At 36.2% G+C, this 25,038-nt stretch overlaps 1 protein-coding gene across 3 annotated transcripts in view; it reads right to left on the bottom strand.

The window, feature by feature from the left end:
* ATG5 (autophagy related 5) overlaps positions 1-25,038 on the bottom strand; it is a 113,972-nt gene that overhangs the window by 8,350 nt on the left and 80,584 nt on the right. For 2 of the 3 annotated variants that reach the window (XM_065888716.1, XM_065888718.1), the window contains one exon: positions 8,102-8,174. In XM_065888716.1, the coding sequence (XP_065744788.1) occupies positions 8,102-8,174 (73 nt within the window). Of the gene's footprint in view, positions 1-8,056; positions 8,175-25,038 lie in introns of those variants that run through there. The other variant, XM_065888715.1, reaches the window with a different exon arrangement.

Genomic DNA, 25,038 nt, shown 5'->3' with positions numbered 1-25,038 from the left:
TTACTTATGTCTTACCAGAGCATTCCTAATCACATCCAGAAGGTAACTTCTGAAAAAAGTTAAAAACTCAGTAGCATGGAACTCTTGCCATAACCTGAGGTATAAGCGGTTCCAACATCAGTTTACATTTAGAGCTCATCCTACATCTCTATCTTCGGTGCAGAGGCTGAATATCAACACGTACTTATCTCTGCAGAGTAGGATTATCAACAAATGACAACAGGAAAAAATAAAACTGGTTCTTGCTAACTCCACTTGGTAAATTTCTTATGAGTACGGTTATTTGTGAAAAAATACTAACAAAACCAAAAAATGTTAATTGTAAAACTGTGAAAAATATTAGATTATGAAATCTCACTTAAACAAATCTTTTGTTCATTTAAACCCTCCAACCATCCTATCAGGTGCGTAGCAGGTAACACCCTTATTTTATTGAGTAAGAACCATCAAAAAAAAAGCAACTACTAAATGATCTTCTAAATCAATCAATCATACCTTTGCATGAAGGTACAAAAGGATACTAGAATGAAAACAAATTTTAAATGAGTGAAAAAAGAATTACTGAAACTGTAAAATGATTATTATTCTTACTCCTAAACCCTCATTCTGATGAAGTTTGGGGTTTGAAGGTTTCATGTTTCTGTGGCATGAACTGGCAAATTGAAATGCCACCTCTTTGGGGGTCAGTGTCACCATGCTGACAAAAGTGCCAATTTGAAGTTCAAACTTCAAATTGAAGGATCCACCTTGGAAGAATAATGTGAGATTTACATGTTTCTTCTTTTTTTTTTTTTTTTGCGGTATAGATGTTTCTTTTCTCTAATTGCTTTATGTCTGAAAAAAGCTGTTACAACAAACAGCTGATTCACTTTATAAAACAATCTAATCATATGCTATGGGGCTAAGGAGAAAAAAATGTGAATGCCCCATCTTTCCTTACTTTTTATAGAAACTATTCTGTGGTTTCTCATAAAGCATGTCAAAAATAAAGCAGTATAATTTTCAAGTTAGACTACCTAAATGGGATATTATGACTCCCTAGCCTCAGCTGTTAAAATTATATTCTAATATACTGACAAATAAAAGATTTGTACTAATAAAAGATTAGTACAAATAAGATTTGTACTAAAAAAGATTAGCACAAATAAAAGATCTGTACAAAAACATTAGCACAAATAAAAGATGTGTACAATAAAAGACTTGTACAAATAAAAAGATTTGTACTAAGCAAATAAAAGATCAATTTTAGTCACTTAGTTCCTCAATACTTTCCCCCCACATCTGACCTCATTGAAAATCTTGTCCACATTTATGGGAGAAAAGTAGAAAAATAAAGCTAGTCTTTCAGGAAATAGAGTAGGGACATTTTAGGTCACCATTTCAGACTAGACATTACCCCTGAGCAACCAGCCCCTGGCTAACTAGTGAAGGATTCTACTACAGTGGGACACTGTGACCTGGTCCCTCCTTTGCCACTAATTTCTGCTCATCTTTTAAGACTTAGCTCAGTCTTTACTGCCTACTCTGGAATGGATAAGACAATAAATCTTCCTACTATCTTTTGCATATCTCCATTCCTACACATATCACATCTGTGCATCTTTCTGTCCACTCCAACTGGACTAAAGTTTCTTAAAAGCAGGGACACCTTAGTAACCCCAGTGTCAGAAGACAGTATGATGTGAAGAAACTGACGAATAATGAAAGCTACAACATCAAATGGAACCCAAAAGTTAAATGGTAGTTGGGAAGGGGCTCAAAGAGTAAATAAAATCCCAGGAAGCAGGGCAGAAATGGAAAAAGGCAAGCAGCAAGAAGACTGTACTTGCTGGTAAGAGAGATGCAGGCAACCCTGACTAATTTGCCACTGAATGTAAGCCTTTCCCTATACACACACTCCATTTGTACAATACCAAATATAAATTCAGGATTATAAGAGCCCAACTGTTACAGAGGACTGATCAACCGGAACTTTGAAATAAACTTATAAGAGTGAGAATGGGGCTTCCCTGGTGGTGCAGTGGTTGGGAGTCCACCTGCCGATGCAGGGGACGCGGGTTCGTGCCCCGGTCCGGGAAGATCCCACGTGCCGCGGAGCGGCTGGGCCCGTGAGCCATGGCCGCTGGCCCTGCACGTCCGGAGCCTGTGCTCCACAACGGGAGAGGCCGCAGCGGTGAGAGGCCCGCGTACCGCCAAAAAAAAAAAAAGTGAGAATGGACATTATTATTTTTATAACCCTAACTTACTAGGTTTTTATACATTACATTAGAAAACTAAGCAATGAAACATGATTGGGCAAAGCTTATAAGATTTTTGTATTCTCCAAAGTAAAAGAATAAAAGCTATGATTTTTAGTTTTTAAAAATTTTTGTATGTTGTTTCTAATGGGCAAAGAAAGAAATTTCACTTCAAGCCTGCTACAGAAGCTTAGCTCTCTGAGTCATTTTAACTACTGCTGACACCACAGAAAAAATTTACCTGAGTTCACCTTTGGTTACTTCCTGTTACCTTGGCTAACTTATCTAGTCACTTACAAAACAAAAAAAGAAACACATAAAGCAGCTCATCATTAGTTATAAGAATAATGACCTAAAGCACGTCTTCATGCATATTAGTACATTCTACCTTCATATGATGAAATAAGGCAGAATTCCTTCATGCATGAATCACTTGTTGTAAGGAATAGTAGACAATGGTGCCACATAACTTTTATGAAGCACTTTCTCCTGTAATCATGTGATGACAGCTAGTTCTTATCCATACACACCCAATCTTAAAGTCTTTCACTTTCAACTTAAGTTGGGTGCAGGTGTTTCAAAATGCTTCACTACGGACAATATCACAGGTGTACTGAACGAGACAGTAATGTTTTTTACTGAAAGAGTGACTTGATGTTTTGAATACTCCCCATAGATCCTGAAATGACTGACAGTTATTTTCCAATGAGGTGACAAAAAGAAGAGGCAAATAAAAGTTTTTCCAAAGATAAGATACTGGTATTAGAAATGTGGCCTCCTCCTGGTATGAAATGTACCGTCAAGAGTACCTCAAAAGTATACGTACTATTTACATCATTTCAATGAAGTATGTGTATGGTATGTGTATGTTCCCTGATGGATACAAGCATGTGACAGTTTGGGTGGGAAGAAGTCTGTCACAAAAAGATATCTGCCTAAGAGGCAGGTTAGTGGATTAATGCTGTGAGTGGCTACCTCACTGCCCTCCCTTTAGAAAGGACCCAAAAAACAAGGGGAGTCACCTTGTGTATTATTTAGGAATGGATGGGCAGGTAGTGCAGGTTAAAAATTTAGGAGAGGGCTTCCCTGGTGGTGCAGTAGTTAAGAATCCGCCTGACAACACAGGGGATACGGGTTTGAGCCCTGGTCTGGGAAGATCCCACATACCACGGAGCAACTAAGCCCGTGCGCCACAACTACTCAGCCTGCGCTCTAGAGCCCACGAGCCACAACTACTGAGCCTGTGAGCCACAACTACTGAAGCCCATGCGCCTAGAGCCCATGCTCCACAACAAGCCACCGCAATGAGAAGCCCGTGCACCACGACGAAGAGTAGCCCTCACTCGCCACAACCAGAGAAAACCCGCATGCAGCAGCAAAGACCTAACATAGCCAAAAATAAATAAATATTTTAAAAATGTTCTAAAAAAATTTAGGAGAGAATAAAGAATCTTTAAAGGAATAAAAAAGCCTCACAAATGTGTGCGCCATTCTTGTGCAGGACCACAGTAACTTTGTATATGTACTGTGATCTGGGTGTAGGAATGGCAAAAAAGCACTAAGGTGCATTCTGACAAATGTGTCAGCTCAAACCACGTGACTGCTTATCATTTACATGTCAGAATGTCATAGACAGCACTTTCATAAAATCAACAAGAAGAGTAGCCAGAATTATACACAGGAACACTACAGTAACAACAGCAGCTCAAGTCCCTAATATCACGCCACAGAACACTGAAAGAAAAGTGTAGGTCTTGCGTGCAGGCCAGATTAGGTACTAAACACAAATCATAGAATAAATTGAGTTAGGAAAAAGCAAACATTTCAGAATGTTATTTTAAAGTAAACAAAAAAGTGAAAAGATTGAAAAGGTGAAAATGAAAATAAATGGTAGCATAGTAAAGTGGAAAAACCAATGGACCAGGGGATGAGACTTGAGTTCTAAACCTAGTTCTACAATTAAGCAGCTAAGAGACCTTTAGCAAATCATCTAAAAAACTAAGAGACTGGGGCTTCCCTGGTGGCGCCGTGGTTGAGAGTCCGCCTGCCGATGCAGGGGACACGGGTTCGTGCCCCGGTCTGGGAAGATCCCACATGCCGTGGAGCGGCTGGGCCCGTGAGCCATGGCCACTGAGCCTGTGCGTCCGGAGCCTGTGCTCCACAACGGGAGAGGCCACAACAGTGAGAGGCCCGCGTACCACAAAACAACAACAACAAAAAAAAAAAACTAAGAGACTGAACCAAAATAACTCTAAGGTTCAACAGTTATATGATTCTTTAAAGATGTCAAATACAAAACTAACATCCAACCAATTTCTTCCTGCTCTCCCTCCACTAAGGTTTTGTCTCATCATTCTGTGGATTTGTTGATAACTGTGCTGCCAGTTGGGGGGCTAGCGCCTTATAGTAGAACAGTTTTATTAAGGTTTTGAGTCTTATTGTGATGTTCTCACTCAATAGTCAAGGATGTTATAAAGAAGTACATTTTATATGACAGTGTTCTGGAAAGAAGATTGTCAAAAAACATCTAAGAAAAGTACAATCAGGTAGCCATTTCAACATTAAGCTTTAGCTTAAATTTCAATTTACTCTTAATTAATAAAAGCATTTTTCGATGTTCTTTAAAATACTGCAAAGTACTCAAAAAGAAAGAAAAATACAGTGCAGAGAAATGAATAACTGAAGGCCAATGCTTGCAGTGGGGGCAGCCTGTGGGTCCTGTCTCTGACAGCAATAAAAATGATCAATCTCTTAATTATACTTCAAATGGAAAAACTAGTCTATATTCCCGAATCTTCAAGAATGTAGCAAAATAGACATTAAATAGATTTTAAAAACACACAGAAAACCCTTATAGCATGGATCAAATGAATTGGAAAAATAAGATTATTCCTAAAATTACTGGGAATATCCCAGTCCAAATTTCTATAACTTGAGTTCAAAACTAAAAAGTTTACTTAACTATCTCTGTGAGGATTTACAGGAAAATGGCAACACTGGTTGTCTCTGGAGAGGGGAACTGAGTCAGGATTTTATGTATACGAGTTGAGATAGAGACTTTTCACTAAATTCCTTTATAAACTTTCAGATTTTGGAACTATACAAGTGTATTGTCTACTAGAAAAAATATTTGATTATTTAACTGAACACATGTATTAAAAACCTTGATAAATAGGACTTCATCAAAATAAAATATTTTTTACTCTTCCAAAAAAATGAAAAGGTAAGTCTCAGACTAGAAGAAAATAATTACAAACCATGTCTGGTAAAGTACTTGTATAAAGAATATATAAATAACTCTCAAAACTCATGGATTATATGACATATAATCCATGAAAAAAATGAGAAAAGGATTTACATAAGACATTTCATCAAATATATCCATGAGTAACAATAAGCACATGAAAACATTCAACATCATTAGTCATTAGGGAAATTTTTAAAAACCAACATGAGACACCACTACACAACACTAGGATGGCTATAATAAGACAAAAAATATATACACTGATGAAGATGTGAAGAAACTGGAATCCCCATTCATTGCTGGTAGAACTGGAAAATGGTGAAGCCACTTTGGAAAAGTTTAGCAGCTTCTTAAAAAATTAAATATAAACTTACCATACAACCCAGCCATTCCACTCCTAGGAATCTACCCAAGAAAAATGAAAACATATGTCCCGTATGTGGATGTTCAGAGCAGCATCATTCATAAAGGTGAAAAGGTGGAAACAACCCAAATGCCCATCAATTGGTGAATAAACAAAATGTGATACATACACCCAATGGAATACTACTCAGGAATAAAAAGGAACAAACTACTAATTTATACTACAATATGAATGAAACCCAAAAACATTATGCTAAGTGAAAACAATCAGTTGCAATTTTGTATAATTCCCTTTATGCGAAATATCCAAAAGAGGTAAATTACAGAGACAGAAAGCAGACTGGTAATTGTCTATAATTGGCAATAGGAGCAGAAATTAGCTACAAACAAGCACGTGGGAACTCTGAGGTGATGGAAATATTCCAAAACTAGATTGTGGCGATGGCTGCACAACTATAAATTTAATAAAAATAAAAATCACTGAATGGCAAAAAAATTATTTAACACAAACTCTTACTGAAAATGAAAACTATATAGCAATAAAGAAGATTAGGATTATAAGATAGTATTTTCCTATTATTAGAGATATGAGTATGTATGACAGTATCAAAAACCTTGACTAGTATAGTACAGTGGTGACAAATGACTCAGTAAATATAGTTTACTATATTTAGTAAACCGTAAGGTTATTATAAGAAGTTATAACTTAGAGGTTATTAGTAACCTCTTAAACCAATGAAACTTGCTCAATTTTCATAATTTTGAGTAGTGGTCAATGATCTTTTCTATTGATCCCTTCTGGAACTGGTTCTGATGGTATTTCAGATGCCCCTCTTCTCCCCTCCTTTTGAGCCTTTGTGTATTTTCAAAGTGCTAGATATACATAGGAATGCCAGGAAAGGCAAGCATATTTAATTAAGAAAAATAGTTATAGTCACAGGTCAAATAGCATACATTTTGAGTTCCATATTCTTTGTTTAGTCTTTTAGGCTAGAATATCAACATTCCTCTCAATCCTACTATTTCTAATTCTACTTAATAGGCAAATCATTTCCATAGATACTATGATTCTTGAACTGTGTGATATAGTTACAAGTCATGTAAATAATACTGCCATCACCATAACTTAGGATATATTAATAAGAAACACAGCATTATCTACTGAAGTATTACCTTTGTATTTACTAATGCCTTACCTCTTCCCATAAAGGATTTAAAGTGGCAAGTTTTAAATGTCTTTCTATATGATAAATCCAAGTCTAGGCAATATATTAACAAATACAGCAATATGCCACTGAAATTTCCCCTACAGCTTAGTGTAACCAATAATAAGACAAGTCATTCAGTAACAGGGTGATGGTCAAATTATGGTGCATTGATATAAAGGACCATAGTGCTGGTATTTAAAAACATAGCTTTAAAGAATTTTTAATGACTATCATGTTATGTTAGGTGAAAAAAGCAGCAGGACATATAATTTTATACACACCCCCCCCCAAATATTCAAGTATATATCTGCATGTGTGTGTCAATAGTGCCCTCTATGAGTTAGGGGTCTATAGCATTTCCCCCCTAGTTTTCTGCATTTTCCTAGTGTTCCTTATGTTGCAATTAAGAAAAGAGAATTGTGATTTTTATATTTTTCCTCTGCTTACAGGAAAACAGTCTTAACCTAAGCTACAAAATGAGGACTACAAAACAGGGCAAGCTCTTGACTGGACTTGTGAAATGTTAAAGCCTCAGAGAACAATGCTGAGTAAAACATTAAAGAGTAGCAAAAAATTCAAATAAAATATGTATCCATTATTCAATATTTTGAATTTTAAAATATCAACCAAAGGCAAGACCTTTTCTTTTATTTTTTACTATCTCTTATTCCTTTAGAATGAAGAAACACAATGCGAGATTAAAAATAATGTTTACCAGAACTGAATTCACAAATGAAAGATGCAAGCCCCAGAAATATGAGAGTAATTTTAAAAGTGTATTTTAGTTTGTTAAAGAGAGTGAAATTCTTATTCTCTTAGTGTCAATAATTTATAAAATAGTAAGTTAAATATCACGTGCTTCTATTTCAAAAGATGAACAAGATAATGAAAATATCTTCCTAAAGTAACTAATAACTGTTATTTATAAATATAGACTGCTTATGTTACTTCAGTAACAAAGAGAAATGAAAGAGATGTTTTAATGTTGCTGATTATATTACCTTCAGGAGCAACTGCAGAAGGACAGACTTCTTTGAGGAGGTCTCCTAGTGTATGCAATTGTCCATCTGTAGCCACAGGACGAAAAAGCTTCTGAATGAAAGGCCGTTCAGTTGTTGTCTATTCGAAAAATGAAAAAAGATTTCAAACAATTAAGTCTCTGTTGCTGCGAATTATGAACTAATAGATCAGAAATTTAAAGCTGGCATTAGCTGTCTTCTGATATAGTGTAATCAGAAGCATATAACATCACAAATGTGGTATTATGGCCCAAAATGCTTAACACAAACTCAAGTAAATCTAATCACAGGAAGCAATAAAACAAATTCAGAAGGTGCAGCATTCTAAACACAGCTGGCCTGAACACTTTAAAAAAGTCAAAGGCATTAAAGAAACAGAAACAATACAAAAAGATTAAAAGAGACTGACAAGATATAACAACCAAATACAAAACACAAAAGTCTGACTGAATACTGGATTGGAGAAAGAAATTTAAAAAGATCAGCTATAAAAGACATTTTTGGAATAAATGGGGAAATACGAAATGAACATTAGATAATATTATTAAATTAATGTCAAATTTCTTAGGTGTGATAATGTTTATAAGGACAATATCCTTATTGTTAAGAAATTCGTGATCCAGTATTTAGGAGTAAGGTACCATGATGTCTGAAACCTACAGTCCAATGGTTGGGGGAGGGGAGCGAGAAAGAGTGTGTGTGTAGAAAGACAGCAAATGTGAAAAAATGTTAATTACTGGTGAATCCGGGTGAAGGGTATTATATGGTCTTAGTTGTTTTATTATTTTATCTTTTCTATAGGTTCAACAAATTTCAAAATAGTAGATGTATTTCCTCTGACAATTGTTATTAGCACTATGTCATAATTTATTGCTAAGAATTTCAACGTCTTACCCATTCGAAAAATTAGGTTTAATTTTCTCAAACTCCCTCTCTAGAAACACGACAACAATGATGAAGCCTCCCCACGACGGACTGCGGAGGCTCTGGAATCAGCCAATCTATGAATAAATAGCACTGTCGTTTTTGAGTTCTATGATCTTGCACCCAGTTTCTTTGGAAATCTGGGACATTCCATACCTCTTAAGTTTATTCTGGGAATAGGAGAACTGCCAAGAACGGAATAAGTAAATGATAAGGAGAATAATACCCACCACAACTCTTAATTGGTATTTCATTTTAAGATGCTAAGTTTTTGTTTTAAGCTTCCTGGAACGAAAAATCGTAAAAACCTACAGGAACAGAGTAATACCTTATATTTTATAAGAAAATGATTTCAAATACCTGGCCATTAAAGACAAGTTTTTGGTTTGTTTGTTCGTTTTTTAATTAATTTATTTATTTAGGCTGCACCGGGTCTTGGTTGCGGCATGTTTAGTTGCAGCATGCGTTATCATTAGTTGTGGCACGCATGTGGGATCTAGTTTCCCAGCTAGGTATAGAACCGGGGCCCTCTGCTTTGGGAGCGCGGAGTTTTACCCCCTGGACCACCAGGGAAGTCCCTGTTTGTTTGTTTGTTTTTAAATCACAGAGGTATATATCTCAACTTCTTCAAGATAACTTTTACCAGATTTGGTAAAAAAAACATCTGATTTTAAGCGCAGACATAAACTACGATGTAAGAAAAGCTAGATGTGGTGCAAGCATGTGAGTACCTCTCCTGGCTTTACACTGTGTGTTCAGTGAATACATAATAAATGTTAAAAACAGTGTTACAATAATACAGTTGAGCATATATGGAAAGTATGAAAAAAACTAAAATTTTAATAAGTATGCACTGAATATAATGCAATTCACTTCACTAACTGAACTCTTCATTTTTTAAAAGTATGATTGAACAGGGAACTCTACTCAATACTCTGTAATGGCCTATATGGGAAAAGAATCTAAAAAAGAGTGGATATATGTATTTGTGTAACAGATTCACTTTGCTGTACACCTGAAACTAACACAACACTGTAAATCAATTATACACCAGTAAAAATCTTTTTTAAAAGTGTGATTGATATCCTTCAATTTTGGAAGCTCATAGTTTTCCCACAGGTGAAACTGAGAATGATATCATGCACAATCAAGGATTAACTATGTGAAGATAATAAAGGTTAGAAGAATTCAGAGAAAAAAGAAATGAATAGGGGACTGCAGTAATAATTTAAAATAGCCACCACCCACTTAGTGCTTTCTATCTTCCAGGCAATGAAGAGGCTTTTAAGACTTTTTAGCAAAGGAAGTGACGTGATGAAAGAGGCTTTTTCTGAAGACTGATGGAAAGCAGCTCTGTGTACAATGACTTGGTGAAGAGGTAACATCAGCATGATCGGTGAGAGGCTGTCTGAGTAATGCAAGCCTATGTGATGACAACTAGGCCCCGGTCAGTAGAAAAGGAGGGGCAGGACTGTACCCCCAGTTTAAAAAAAGTTAAAATGTATCATCCATGCTCTGATCTGAAAATACTAAGGTTTTCAGCAAAGCCAAATAAATCTTTTCAAGATTCGTTCGCCCCCTACTTAGTGACAAAACTATGAGGTGGCTTAACTCTAATAATATAATATATATTATAATAATTTGAAAAAATATGCTAAACAGGAAAGGCTGAGTAGTCTCAGCCACATATTAAAAAACAGAAATTCTCCCCTATTCCCATTCCTAGAAAAAATGCCCTGTAATTTCCCTGTACTTCTCTTTTTTCAACTCTCTCCCAAAGTGGAGCAGTTATAATAAAGGTATAACTTCAACAACCTTTATAATGCTATTTGCTTGCGGGGAGGGGGAAAGCCCACATATTCTAAGTAAATTCTGTAGAATGGTAACCAAGAAAACTCTCATCAAAGTAAACTGCTGTTTTTCAAATAATAAAAACCTTTATTAAGATACCCCAATAAAAAATCGAATAAACACTTTCTGTTTAACATTTATTCGAGTGCCTTTAAAAACCTGCATTCTCGGGCTTCCCTGGTTGCGCAGTGGTTAAGAGCCCGCCTGACAATGCACGGGACACGGGTTTGAGCCCTGGTCCAGGAAGATCCCACATGCCGCGGAGCAACTAAGCCTGTGAGCCACAACTACTGAAGCCCGCGCACCTAGAGCCTGTGATCCGCAACAAGAGAAGCCACTGCAATGAGAAGCCCGCACACCACAAAGGAGTAGCCCCCGCTCGCCACAACGAGAGAAAGCCTGCATGTAGCAGCAAAGACTGAACACAGCCAAAAATAAATTAATTAATTTTAAAAAATCATATTAAAAAAACTTATATTCTCATTCTTAAAAAGTTAGTATGTTAGAAAAGAGCCATTAAGTGTCTGAGTAAGTTATACCAAAGATTATGAAAAGTACTCAATTTTGAGTTACTTATCCTTAAAAGCCCTCCACAGACAGATCAGGAATTCAACTACTGTACAGAGGTTCTAAAGGGCAATGGGAATGAAGGGTAAATTCATGTACATTTCTTAACAGATCTCATTAAACCTAAGTTGGAGTTAAGCAGAGAAGACTAAATTATACTAGGAAGTACTTAAAAGCTATTTTCCTTTTGAATATAGCAAGAATTTTAAAAATACAAAAACTCCACGAACATGAATTCTTTAAACTTTGATTTAGTATATACATAAAACCAGATAATGCTAACAATATCCATGGTAATCTGAACCTTAGCCTGATAGATAAGAAAGCCACTGTAATAAAACTACACCGCAACACTTAATCTAGCCATATATTTGTAAATATGCAAACTATTTCAGGGACTTTCAAGAAACAGAATTACTTTCTCATGAGAAATAATATGACTTGGTAAAGTCATATTTGAAACTGCCCTTGCTAGTTTTTAAATTAAATATGTTAGTCATTTCTTTTCTTTTTTTTTGCGTTATGCGGGCCTCTCACTGCTGTGGCCTCTCCCGCCACGGAGCACAGGCTCTGGACACGCAGGCTCAGCGGCCATGGCTCACGGGCCCAGCCGCTCCACGGCATGTGGGATCCTCCCGGACCGGGGCACAAACCCGTGTGCCCTGCAGCGGCAGGCGGACTCTCAACCACTGCGCCACCAGGGAAGCCCCTGTTAGTCATTTCTTAAACACATCAAATGTATATAAAATTAGGATGCTACTGGCTGGCTGTGCCCCATCCCTTCTTTACTTAGGCACCAATCATCACTGTACCAATAACTTTTTCCTGTATGAAAAAGTTATGCTGTTGATTTACCTTGGAGATATACTGAACAGAAGCAGAGGAACTAAATTTGTAAAAATTTTAAGTTAAATTTGTAAGATTTTACTGAATCAAGTTTGCACACATATGCATGAGTATAAATGGAGGTAATATCTACACTGCAGAGTTTCTGAGATAAAATATATACACAGTACAATCATGGTACACACAACCACCTAAATACACACTAAAACACACACTACCACCGCAACATTACCACCACCACGATCAACAGTTTTAGAGCACTGTAATGAATATTTTAACTTAATACTGTCCCAATTTAGCAGACTCAAATTTTATTTCTTTTTAGTTTTAATCTACTTTCTCTAAGTTCACTTATCTAGATGCTAAAAGGTCCAGAATCATGAAATTCAGCTTATGTTGTAATGTTTTTATATGGCAGGGTAAAAAAAGCAAAGTCACTTTAGGACTTGATTCAGAGTTGGTCTAGAACTTAACACCAAAAAGCAAGATCCATAAAAGGAAATATTGATAAACTGGACCCTTATCAAAATAAACTTTTACTCTAGAAAAGATTCTGTGAAGAAGATGAAAAGGCAAGACTGAAAGAAAATATCTGCAAGACTACATATCCAACCAAGGTCTTGTATCCAGAATATATAAAGAACTCTAAAAATCCAACAGTAAAAAACACAAAGAATTCAATTAGAAAATAAGCAAAAGACACCAACAGACATTTCACCAAACAGGATATACATATGGCAAATAAGCACGTGAAAAGATGTTTGAGGGCTTCCCTGGTGGCGCAGTGGTTAAGAATACGCCTGCCAATGCAGGGGATGTAGGTTTGAGCCCTGGTCCGGGAAGATCCCACACGCCGCAGAGCAACTAAGCCCGTGCGCCACAACTACTAAGTCTGCGCTCTAGAGCCTGTGAGCCACAACTACTGAGCCCGCATGCCACAACTACTGAAGCCTGCATGCCTAGAGCCTGTGCTCCGCCACAAGAGAAGCCACCACAATGAGAAGCCTGCGCCCCACAACAAAGAGTAGCCCCCGCTCGCCGCAACTAGAGAAAGCCTACCCGCAGCAACGAAGACCCAACTCAGCCAAAAATAAATAAATAAAATTAATTAATAATAAAAAGATGTTTGACATGTCATTAGCCACTAAGGAAATGCAAATTAAAACCACAATACAACATCCCTACACACCTACCAGCATGTCTAAAATAAAAAATGGTAATAATACCAAATGCTGGTGAGCATGTGGAGAAACGAGATCTCTCGTACTATTGCTAGTACAAATGTAAAATGGTTCAGCTCTTATGGAAAAGGGTAAGGTAGTTTCTTACAAAACTAAACATACATTTACCATATGACCCAGCAATTGTACTCTTGAGTACTTCCAGAGAAGCGCAAACATATGTTCTCAAAAAAATTGTACACAATTGTTCATAGCAAAAACAATCCCAATGTCTTTCAACAGGTGAATGGTTAAACTGTGGTATATCTATACCACAGAATACTACTCAGTAATAATAATGTAAAAACCTATTAATACATGCAACAAATTGTATGGAACGCAAGGGAATTACACTACGTGAAAAAAATCCAACCTCAAGCTTATGTACTATATGATTATACTTACATAACATTAGTAAAATGATAAAATTTTAGAAATGGGGAACAAATTAGTTGTTGTCAGAGGTCAGGGAAAGGAGAAAGTGAGGTTGGAGGCTGAGCTATAAAAGGGTAGCCTTTGTGTTGGAACAAAACTAATGAAATATGAATAAAGTTTGTGGATTGTATCAACGTCACTTTTCCTGGCTATGATATTTTACTGTAGTTATAGAAGACGTCACCAGTTGGGGTAACTGGGTGAAGAGTATGTATAGAGATGTTTCTGTATCATTTGTTACAACTTCATGTGAAGATTATACATGTTAATTTATGAAAAGCATTTAGAAGAACGCCTAGTGAACAGTAATTGCTCAATAAGTGCTGTTACTGTTCTTATTAAGCATGACTTGACAGTCAAAGGAAATTTATTAAACACTAACATGTATTTTATATTGAGTTGTAATATGAAATATGGATGATAAGAAGATATACTAATCTTGTCATCACACTGTTGCTGCATAGCATTAGGGCTGATTTTGTTGTTTTGGTAGTATATATTGTATCAATATAATGAGTTAGAAATGTTAGTTTTTTGAAAATGACAAATTACAGCTGGATACATTTGGTTCACGGACCATGGAGTTAGTGACCTTAAAGAGGAAAGAATCATATCCAATAGGAAAAGGAGATTCTATTCACTGAAACAAAGAGATTAAAAGTTATGAAAGAGAAAAACATAAAAATTCAGAAAGGATACAACCTAAAAGATGCCCAGTAGATGCATGATGATTCACTTGTTTGTGAAACTTACAAATGCCCTTAATTAAAAGGCTGGGGGTAGGTGGGTCTCCTACTGATACATCAGGCAGTATACCTCATGATGACAAGGGACTCCGTTTGTTAGAACTGCTTGGATAGAATCATCCCAGTAGTAGTACCCACGTTCAGGATCTCTGATCTGACTTGCTGTAAACTGAATCCATAATATTTGGTCCAGTGAGCCTTAGACTGGTATTCTAAGCCCTTGGTTGGGCTGAAGAAATAAATATTATATTGATACTTTATATATGTTGTATTTCTCCAGGTACAGCAACAAGTTTTGATATCATCGGCTACTTTGTATGTTTTGCTTTTAAGTCCTATGAAAGAGTCAGGATAATTGGTTTACTATATTTGTAAATAAAATTTGATTTACAAGACTTGCTTAAGTATATCAAAGGAGTTCTGGGCTTCCCTGGTGGCGCAGTGGTTGAAAGTCCGCCTGCCGATGCAGGGGACGCAGGTTCGTGCCCCGGTCCGGGAAGATCCCACATGCCGCGGAGAGGCTAGGCCCGTGAGCCATGGCCAGTGAGCCTGCGCGTCCAGAGCCTGTGCTCCGCAACGGGAGAGGCCACAACTGTGAGAGGCCCGCGTACCGCAAAAACAAAAAACAAAAAACAAAAAAACCCAACAAGCCAACAAACCAAGCTCACTGATCCAGAGAACACATCAGTGGTTGCCAGAGGCGGGGAGTATGGGGGTGGGAGAATTGGGAGAACTGTTTTTGTTTTTAGTTTACAGAAATTGAATGAGGGAAAAAAAGGACTAATCCTGCTACAGTCTATAACATAAATTAAAATTGGAAGAGACTGGAGAATTGGGGAGTCTCTTTGGTTAGCTTGAGAAATAATGAGGATAAGAACTTGTGTGGTGGCAAAGAAAATGGAGAGAGTGGATATAAGGGATGTGGATAGATTGTATGATCTGAAAATAGATTTGTTTCCTTAATTCATTTGTTTATTCTTACTTTAATTCACCTCTTTTCTGTATCAGGCAGTTGTTAAAGGTATTCAGCAGAAAATGAGCAGGGTTACTCCCCTCACAAAGTTCTCTGACCAGCCCTGAGTAGCTCTCCTTTAATCCAGTAACTCAAAAATTAGTCCCACCCCCTAAGAGTGCTCACAGCCTCCATCCAGAAACATTCCCTCCACATCCTTTCAAATTCTGCTTCCTAGCCTGTTCCCAAATCTCCCAGTTTCTGATCACATCTTCTCTTCCTGACTATGATTCCACTTCACCCCATTGGCAGCTCTCATCTCTGGCTTCTTAGATGCACTTCCTACTTCCTATTTTTAGAGAGTTAGGCTGATTTCACGTGTTTTGGGTAAATTCTTGCCTAGTCCAGTGAAGCCCTGTGTTCTTGGCAACTAGGCACAGTCCTCATGGCTGTCTCCCCACCCGCCCCCAAACAGCCCAGACCCAGACAGTCAAGAGTCCAGCCACAACACAACACAACACAACAAAACAAACAAACAAAAAGAATTATCCCAGTAGTAGTACCCATGTCCAGGATCTCTAACAACCAGAGGGCAGGGGTAAATACATTAGAAATCTTCATTCATTAAACATTTGTTGAGCACTTATGAAGGTATCACTTGTGCTAGTAGATACAGAGTAGATACAAAGATGAACAATGCACACATAAACAAATGTGTAAACAAATGTGTAACAGTGTTAAGTGATAACAGAAATATGTACAAAGTGCTATGAGAAAATTTAAAAGCCCAAGCATAAACTTTTTAACTCTGGACTTTTTGGCAGCTAGAGCAAAAACAAAAGTAAAAAACAAACAAACAAACATCAAACAAAAAACTGGTTACATAATTTCATTTTATAAGTGTGCAAGATGTACCAGTAGGTTCAAAGTAAAATATGCTAAGTGTGGTAGAATGTAATGTATTAAATAAAATTGTAGGGAGTTTCCAAAGAAGATGAAAACAAAGGAGAGAATATAGGTCTTCCAGTTTCCAACTTGAAATGGAGAAATTTTTTTTTAAAACAGAGAAAGAGACAAGACTATTTCAGGCAGAGTACAGCACCAATCCTTCCCTTCCATATGCCCCTCCCCACTAAAATATTCAGAGGCAGATGGAATATAACAGTACCTGTGAGAAATCAGTGGATAAGGGGAGCAAAGTGGCCTACAAATTTAGCACATAAAGCGTGGAATGTCAAATGCATTGAATTAGCAAGGGCTTGGTTGGAATCCCAACTCACAACACAACTGACTGGGTACGTAAGGCAAATTACATCAGTCTTTGGGAGTCTGTTTCTAAATCTGAAAAATGGGAATAATATATATTTTTGAATGACTGTTGTAACAATTAAATAAGATGAGATACACAAACACCTAGTGCAACAGGTGTTAGCAATTAACAATGATTAATTCCTTTCATTTCTCCCTTTAAAACCACGGTTAAATGTGGACCAAAGAAAGGTAACACTATCTAGTCTTTACAGAACCAAAAACAGAGAGAATAAAAAATAATTGGTATCCAACCATGAGTTGTTCCCTTTGAAGTCTTGTTCATTAGAATATGTGGCACAAAGAAAAAGAAAATAGGAGTTTATAGAGGATATGCTGACAGACTTTACCAACAATGACGCATGATATGTGCTTCAAACTTCACATGCATATCTGGCCTTAGACATATTCATGCATGTCAAATTTTGCATCACATGCTTTTCAAAAGAAGCCTCATGTTAAAATTAGCTTAAGAATATACACAATTACAATACCTCATTAAGTAAAAAGAACAGGCCATTTTCAAATGAATGCTTTTAGACCTTTACAGTAAACAGCCCTTTTGGTGGTGGGAAGTAGGGGGACAGGGAGGACAGCGGGAGGGAGGAGTCTGTGCCACTTAATCAGACTACTTTTATCCTTTATGTAGGGAAATAGGAGGCTTGAAAATAAGCACTTTCTGTAGTTATGCTACCAGAGTCTGAAGTCCACTTTTAATATTCCCGACAACTCTGAAAAATAATAATTAACATTTGAAAAGCTGTCATTATTATAGTCAGGGACACTTAATCCTCAAAGCAGCAGTGTCTTAATTGAGACTATGTTTAAATGAAAGTACCCATCAGAATTGTATCCACACATCTGGTTTGAAGCTTATGTTTTGTCTTATTTAAATTGTTATATTTATTATATTTCTGCCTAGACAATACACAATATATTTTGCCGCATAAATGATTAAGGCAAATTTTCTTCAAATACAGGCAACAGTTTGTGTCTTCCTCATATCCTTTCACTGAATAAAATGTGTTACAGGGAAGTACCATATCCCTCTTACTCAAGATTGAGATCAATTTGATGCTGTTTATGAGCTAATTTATAAAACAAGTTATATGGCTTTAAAATGTTTTATTTGAAATTATTAGTAGAGTGGCCAACTGAAAAGCTTCCTATAAAAGTGCTAGGATTGATGTGTTTAGTAATAATTATCTTAATTCTTCTAAGGTTTCTCTGGAAAGATTTCAAAACCGTACCTGGGGAATCATAGTTTAAATTTCATTATCTATAAGAGCTTTAAAATATCTTTTCTAATTTTACCTAAAAGCCATACTAAAAGGTAGGCTACTATAAGAGTAATGTAATTAATAAACTGTTTTTGACTAAAGAATCAAAGGATACTTTTATATACATATTATTTCTATATGGTATAATTACATAAAATAACTATGCAGCACTTTTAATTTGTACAAATATAGAAATCCAGGTAGCAAGAAGAAACATCTGGGTAAAAGAGGTTGTGTTGACCTCAGAATTAAAATTCTGTTCTCTTGATGTCCAGTCAAGTGTCTCATCCACTAGAAAAGTGTTTCTAAACTTGGGCCAGGAGCTATGAAGCTCTAAGATCCTCAGTCCTCTGAGCAAGGTCTGTAGGTTTTACAGTGAATACTAAATAAAGTTTATAATATGGGGGTGTTGATATTTTTGTTTCTGATACAAATAACTTAAAAAAATTATCCTACTGAAGTATCATCAAAAGCAGATTTCATAAATTCTTGTGAATTTTTTACAAGTAGCAAATAAAAACTAGTGATAAATATTTTACAGATCTCACTGTTGAAAGTAATCTGCTGATTAAGAAATTAAAAAAACATAGCCCTTGACTACTCTAAAAAACATGAAGAAAAACAATGTAGTAAAACCATAAAACTCTTGAAAGAAAACACAGAAGGAAATCTTTATGGCCTCGGATTTGGCAAGACAACCTGAAAGCACGAGCAACCAAAGAAAAAAATAAGCTGAATTTAATCAAAATTAAAAATCTCGGGCTTCCCTGGTGGCGCAGTGGTTGGGAGTCCGCCTGCCGATGCAGGGGACACAGGTTCGTGCCCCGGTCCGGGAAGATCCCACATGCCGCGGAGCGGCTGGACCCGTGAGCCATGGCCGCTGAGCCTGTGCGTCCGGAGCCTGTGCTCCGCAGCGGGAGAGGCCACAACAGTGAGAGGCCCGCGTACCGAAAAAAAAAAAAAAAAAAAAAATTAAAAATCTCTGTATTTCAAAGGACACTATTAAGAAAATGAAAATAAAATCTACGGTATGGGAGAAAATATATGCAAATCATATATCTGATAAGGAATTAGTGTCTAGAATATATAAAGAGCTCTTATAATTCAGTAATAAAAAGACAACCCAACTAAAAAAGAACAAAGGTGTTGAAGATATTTCTCCTAAGATAACATACAAATGACCACTAAACATATGAAAAGATGTTTAACATCATTAGTAATTAGGGAAGTGAAAACTGACACCAAAACGATATACCCCTTCATACCCACTAAGATGGCTATAATTAAAATGATAGAAAATAACAAGTGCTGGCAAGGATGTAGACAAATTGGAACCCTCGTACTCGGCTAGCGAAACGTAAAATGGTGCACATGCTTTGGAAAACAGTCTGGCAGTTCCTCAAAAGATTAAACATAGAATTATCGCATAACCCAGCAATTCCACTCTTAAGTATCTACCCAAGAGAACTGAAAGTATATGTCCACACAAAAACAAGTACATTATTGTCTACAGCAACGTTTATCCATAACAGCCAAAATGTAGAAACAATCCAAATAACCATCAATTGGTGAACAGATAAACAAGATGTGATATCTCCAAACAGTGGAATATTACTTGGCCATAAAAAGGAATGTACTGAAACATGCTACAACATTGATGAACCATGGAAATACAATGAAAGTGAAAGAAGCCAGGCACAAAAGGCCATATACTTTAAGATTACATTTACACAAAATGTTCAGAATAGGCAAATCCATAGAGAGACAGAGAGAGAAAGTAGATTAGTGGTTGCCATGAACTGGAGGTGAGGGAGAATTTGTCATGGGCTGAAAGGAAGGAAGGAAGGAAGAATGAGTGACTGCTAATCAGGTGTGGGGTCTTTTGGGGGTGATAAAAGTGTTCTGAAATTACATAACAGTGATGGTTGCACCAATTTTGTGAATATTCTTTAAAAAAATTAATGGATAGTACACTTTAAAAGGGTGAACTTTAGGACTTCACTGGCAGCCCAGTGGTTAAGACTGCACTTCCGCTGCAGGGGGCCTGGGTTTGATCACTGGTCGGGGAACTAAGATTCCGCATGCCATGCGGCACAGCCAAAAGAAAAAAAAGGGTGAACTTTATGATATCAAAGTTATACTTTAATAAAGCTATTATTAAAAAGAAACATAATGTAAAAAGTCCTCAAATGGGTGGGCAGTGGGGGGGGTCCTTCTGGGGTGATAATTCAGATTCATCATAGTTTGATTTACAACTATTCATCAAACCATGTTTGTTTCATGAGTTCTTAAAAAACAATAATTATACCACCTCCACAAATTAAAAAATTTTAAAGTCAAGAGTTTCCAAACAATAAGCATCAGGGAAATATCCCTGTCCTCGTGAATTCAGAAAAACTATAAAATTTTCTTTAAAAAGTTGTATAGCATCGTGCCAATTTTAAAGTTGCCTTGGGAATTTAAATAACTCTGCCTTAATTTGTTTAACTCATTTAAAATCGTGTTCTGATGCTTAAAATGAAGCCCGAAAGTTTTGAAATTATAAAACCTAGTTTAAAGCATGCGTGTGCGGCGGGGGTGGGGTGGGGGGATTTACTAAAATGAGTTCAGAATTTAATAATAAAGGGTTATATAAAACATAATTAATCTGTCTTACCAAATAGGGTGTCTGGATCATAAAAAATGTCCTTATTGATCAACTGCTGCCCAGCTTGTAGATTCATTACGTCTATTATTTCTGAGATTTCCCAGAACCCACTCCACCAGTCAGGGCAGGAGGGGAACTCCTCATCTACCTACTTCCTTCCTGCTAGCTTGGAACCTCTGATTCCAACCCACGCTTCTGAGACCCGAATGGAGAGGAGGGACTCTGCAATAAGAGGGGCTCTTCCTCTCACAGATTCTCGACTTAGAATCTAGAATGGTAAAGGAATGATATTCTAAGTGCAGGTTAGGCTTTACAGTACCAATATCATAGTTCAATTTCATTACTAATTATGTAGCCTATCCTAGGAATTTTTTTTAACTTATAATACAAGTCCTATCTCCTTTATAGATCCAAATTTTTGGAACACAATATATGAAGAAAGGACTGTCTATAGAATCCAAAGTGGGCTAATATCCCATCAGAATTTTAGTTCAAGATAATTTTCCAATACCACCAATTCAGCAAGTCAAAATTGCAGGTTTCTTTCCACAATGGGAGTTTTAAAATAGCATAAACATTTTGCTATTTAGTACACTGAAGTGGTGATTTTTTTAAATAAGGGTCTAAGAGGACCATAGAGAGCGAAGATTAATTCTTGTGTAACTTAAGTGACAGTTTATCCAGCTGAGAAATGGCAGACTGTGGTGAGGCAGAAGAGAATAAACTGTGGCTAAAAGCTATTATCATGACACTTATGAAGAGTTATCAGCTGAACTACAAAATGGGTGAAAGAGTGTGTATTTCAACTTAAAATATAGTCCTTTATTTAAGGAATTTTATTTGTTGTTCCAAAAGCAGATCATTATTCCCCAGAATTAATTACAATTAAAGAAAGCCTTCTTTACACAGAACATAAATTACTATATTATTTAATGTGGACATTGTTAAAACATTCCGAAGTAATAAATCTATTCAATTATATGTGATATGACTCAGGAAGGCATGGAAGTAAAAAAGTTTTTAAAACAATAAAGTGTTAGAGGGAAGAGCAAATTTGTTATTTCTACTCCATTAAGGATTCCTTAAGCAACGTAAAAACCAGAGTTCTAGTTATACTTTGATGTGTAGATCCTTTTGAAAGCTACTCTACCCTGTTTTATATGAAGCATCTGTAGCTAAAACGAACACCTAGTGAAGAGTACGAATGCTGCATTACACAAGCAGACGTCAGAACTGTCCCAAGGCTAAGTTACTTTAAACATGTATGCAGTCAGAAATTAGCTGTGGCTTACTTCTTAGAAGTAACAGATAATTACCCTCATCATGATGAAAAGGATTTTAAATGTAAGCTAACAGAGGTATTTTTCCTTTAGTAAAGCTCTGCTTTTAAAAGTAAACTTCAAAACTTTAATTAAAATAGGAAATGCTGGGCTTCCCTGGTGGCGCAGTGGTTGGGAGTCTGCCTGCCAATGCAGGGGACACGGGTTCGTAACCCAGTCCAGGAAGATCCCACATGCCGCAGAGCAGCTGGGCGCGTGAGCTATGGCCGCTGAGCCTGCGCTCTGCAGCGGGAGGGGCCACAACAGTGAGAGGCCCGCCTACCGCAAAAAAAAAAAAAGGAAATGCTTATTACATAGTAAAAACTTCTCAGATTAGTGAGGCAGAGAAAAGGAGGGGTTCTGTAAAAGGAAAAGGTGGGACAGAAAGATCAAGAAAAAGAGAAATGGAGGAGGAAAAGAAAAGGAAGGAAGGAAAGACTAAAAGGACAGAAGTGCCTACTGAAATACATTATTTCTTTCAAATTTTAAACTTTCTTTCTTCTCATATACATGAAATAACCAACGTTTCTCTTATCTATGCTTTGAAATACCTAGACAAACAGAAATCCAAGGCAGTATGTATTCTTAACATTTTGAGTCTTTAGTTTTGAAGACATGTTATTTCTTAGTTTGTTAATTTTCTACACTTGAAATGTATATCCATTTACATGAATGTTTTGAAGACAGATTTAATATGGTGTAAATATGGTTCATGAAGTTTAGTAATAAGTAACATATTAGTTTGACTTCTCAAAGTTTTGTGCACATTAACTCAGCCACACATCTAATACGCAAATGACTCATCAGGGAATTCAATAATCATTTGAAATCCTCAGCTTACTAATTCATACAATTTCAAAATTGTATGAATTTTACAATTCATACGATTTTAATTAATTTAAGTCGTGCACATAACTGTGTCACAACGTAACAGATAGGTGACTTTCATGAAAAGATCACGCCCAAGGTAGACATATGGTCTCTTCATATATGGCTGCCAAATGTAGATCCAATCCTGTTGAACTTAATTGTGATCAAGACTCATCATTCCATTGTTAGAGAGCCCTCCCTATCCACTACCCACTCTAAGCAACACACTCAAACAGTGGCTCTTTGAACCAGCATTGACATTCCTTTACATTTACAGGGTTGTTTGAAACAGACCTTTGAAAGACACATCCTGTTTGAGACAAGATATATTCTATAAAATGCTCCCAAGGCATCAAAAGATAACGCAAGTGACTGTTTAGTATAGTTTAGATTATATTTCTTAACTGAGAATTAACATTTTAATGTATCACAAACGATCTGCAAAAGGAGCAACTTGCCTAGCCAACAATTTAGAAATTTCAAATATGTATATATCAAGATCTGCATCTATATGTAATAGCAATACAATTGATGCATGCATCAATATATCTACACATATATCTCTGTATTTACATGATCTCCTTAATACTTGTCTTATTATTATAAACAACCTGCATGGATTATGAAGCAAAAATATATAAATCCCCGCAAAACCTTGAAAATTAAAAACAAAATTAAAAAAAAAAATGGGTATGACTCAACAACTAAGACACAAACTTCATCAAAGAGTAATATACCAGGATATAAAATGCCAAACAAAATTTTCTAGGTTCAGGCCAGAAATAAAGAATAAGATATTAGCCTGTGTATTTTTAGATTGCTTTTTCCTTCTAATATTCCTAAATAATCACACGTACATTACCTACTTGAAATTATTAGTAAGTAGTTATTTTAAAAGTATGAGTAATTAGACCAAAAGCAATTCTCATATTTACCCAAAAGAAGGAACCACTACTAAGAATCAAAGCCTAGTAATTCTGTTCTTAACGGACAGGTGTTGTGTGTTCTGGCCTGTTATATGAAAATCATTTATGAGAAGAACAGGAAAAAAAAAATCAGAAGGTAGTTTTCACTATTGGAATAGATAAGTGATTAAGCAAATGTTCTTACACCATGAAATTGTCAACAGATTAAATGATCACCCTATAGGGCATCATTTCTGGATGTTGGCATTCTCTGAGATGGAAAGGGACTGAAAGAAAAATGTGATAATGACACACACAGATGATATGGGTAGTAGAAAACTTTCTGAAGGAAAAAAACGTTCTTTAGACAGGGACTGAGCTTAACATCTGCCAAGACCTCATTAGGCCAGCAGTAAATCAGGAAACTAAAACCCATGTCAGTTAGAAAAAGATGGGAAGGCTGTAAATCAACCCATTAAAGCAGCAGCTGACCATCCTAAGGTGTAGGTTATCCATGGCATATGGTTGACAATTCCTCCAAGAAACTCAAATATTAACTGTAATATGAGGTGCCTTAATAAATAAATAATAATAATAAACCAAGGAGTAAACTTGAATTGAAAATATTTTCTTAAAAGAGTTATACACCAAGATCTTATTTTGTGATATAAATACTATTGAATACTTAGGTATGAAACAACTCTATTTTCATTTTAGCCAAATTATAATTTTCTATGTCATCTCACAGTTAACCTAAGCTTTTTTCAAGTTTCAAACTGACTGGAGTTCAACTTATTTTTACCATATCTACTCATATTCTCAGAGTGTTTAAGGAGAGTTGAAATTATCAAAAGGAGAGAATGAGAAAGAAAATACACAAGAATAACTGACAGTAATGTTAATTTTTACATATATTAGAATACCATAATAAAATATAAGCATGTTATCAAACTAATAATTTTTTATGGAGGGATCTAAAATATAATTTTTAGTGAAATAATTAAGACCATCTTATCAAAATTTGCCTATCTTTTTCTTTTTTTGCAGTATGTGGGCTTCTCACTGCTGTGGCCTCTCCCGTTGCGGAGCACAGG

Source organism: Phocoena phocoena, chromosome 12, assembly GCF_963924675.1.
Source record: "Phocoena phocoena chromosome 12, mPhoPho1.1, whole genome shotgun sequence".
Classification (NCBI taxonomy): Eukaryota; Metazoa; Chordata; class Mammalia; order Artiodactyla; family Phocoenidae; genus Phocoena; species Phocoena phocoena.
The sequence above is the reverse complement of the archived record's forward strand: the minus strand, read 5'-3'. Positions and strand labels throughout refer to the sequence as shown.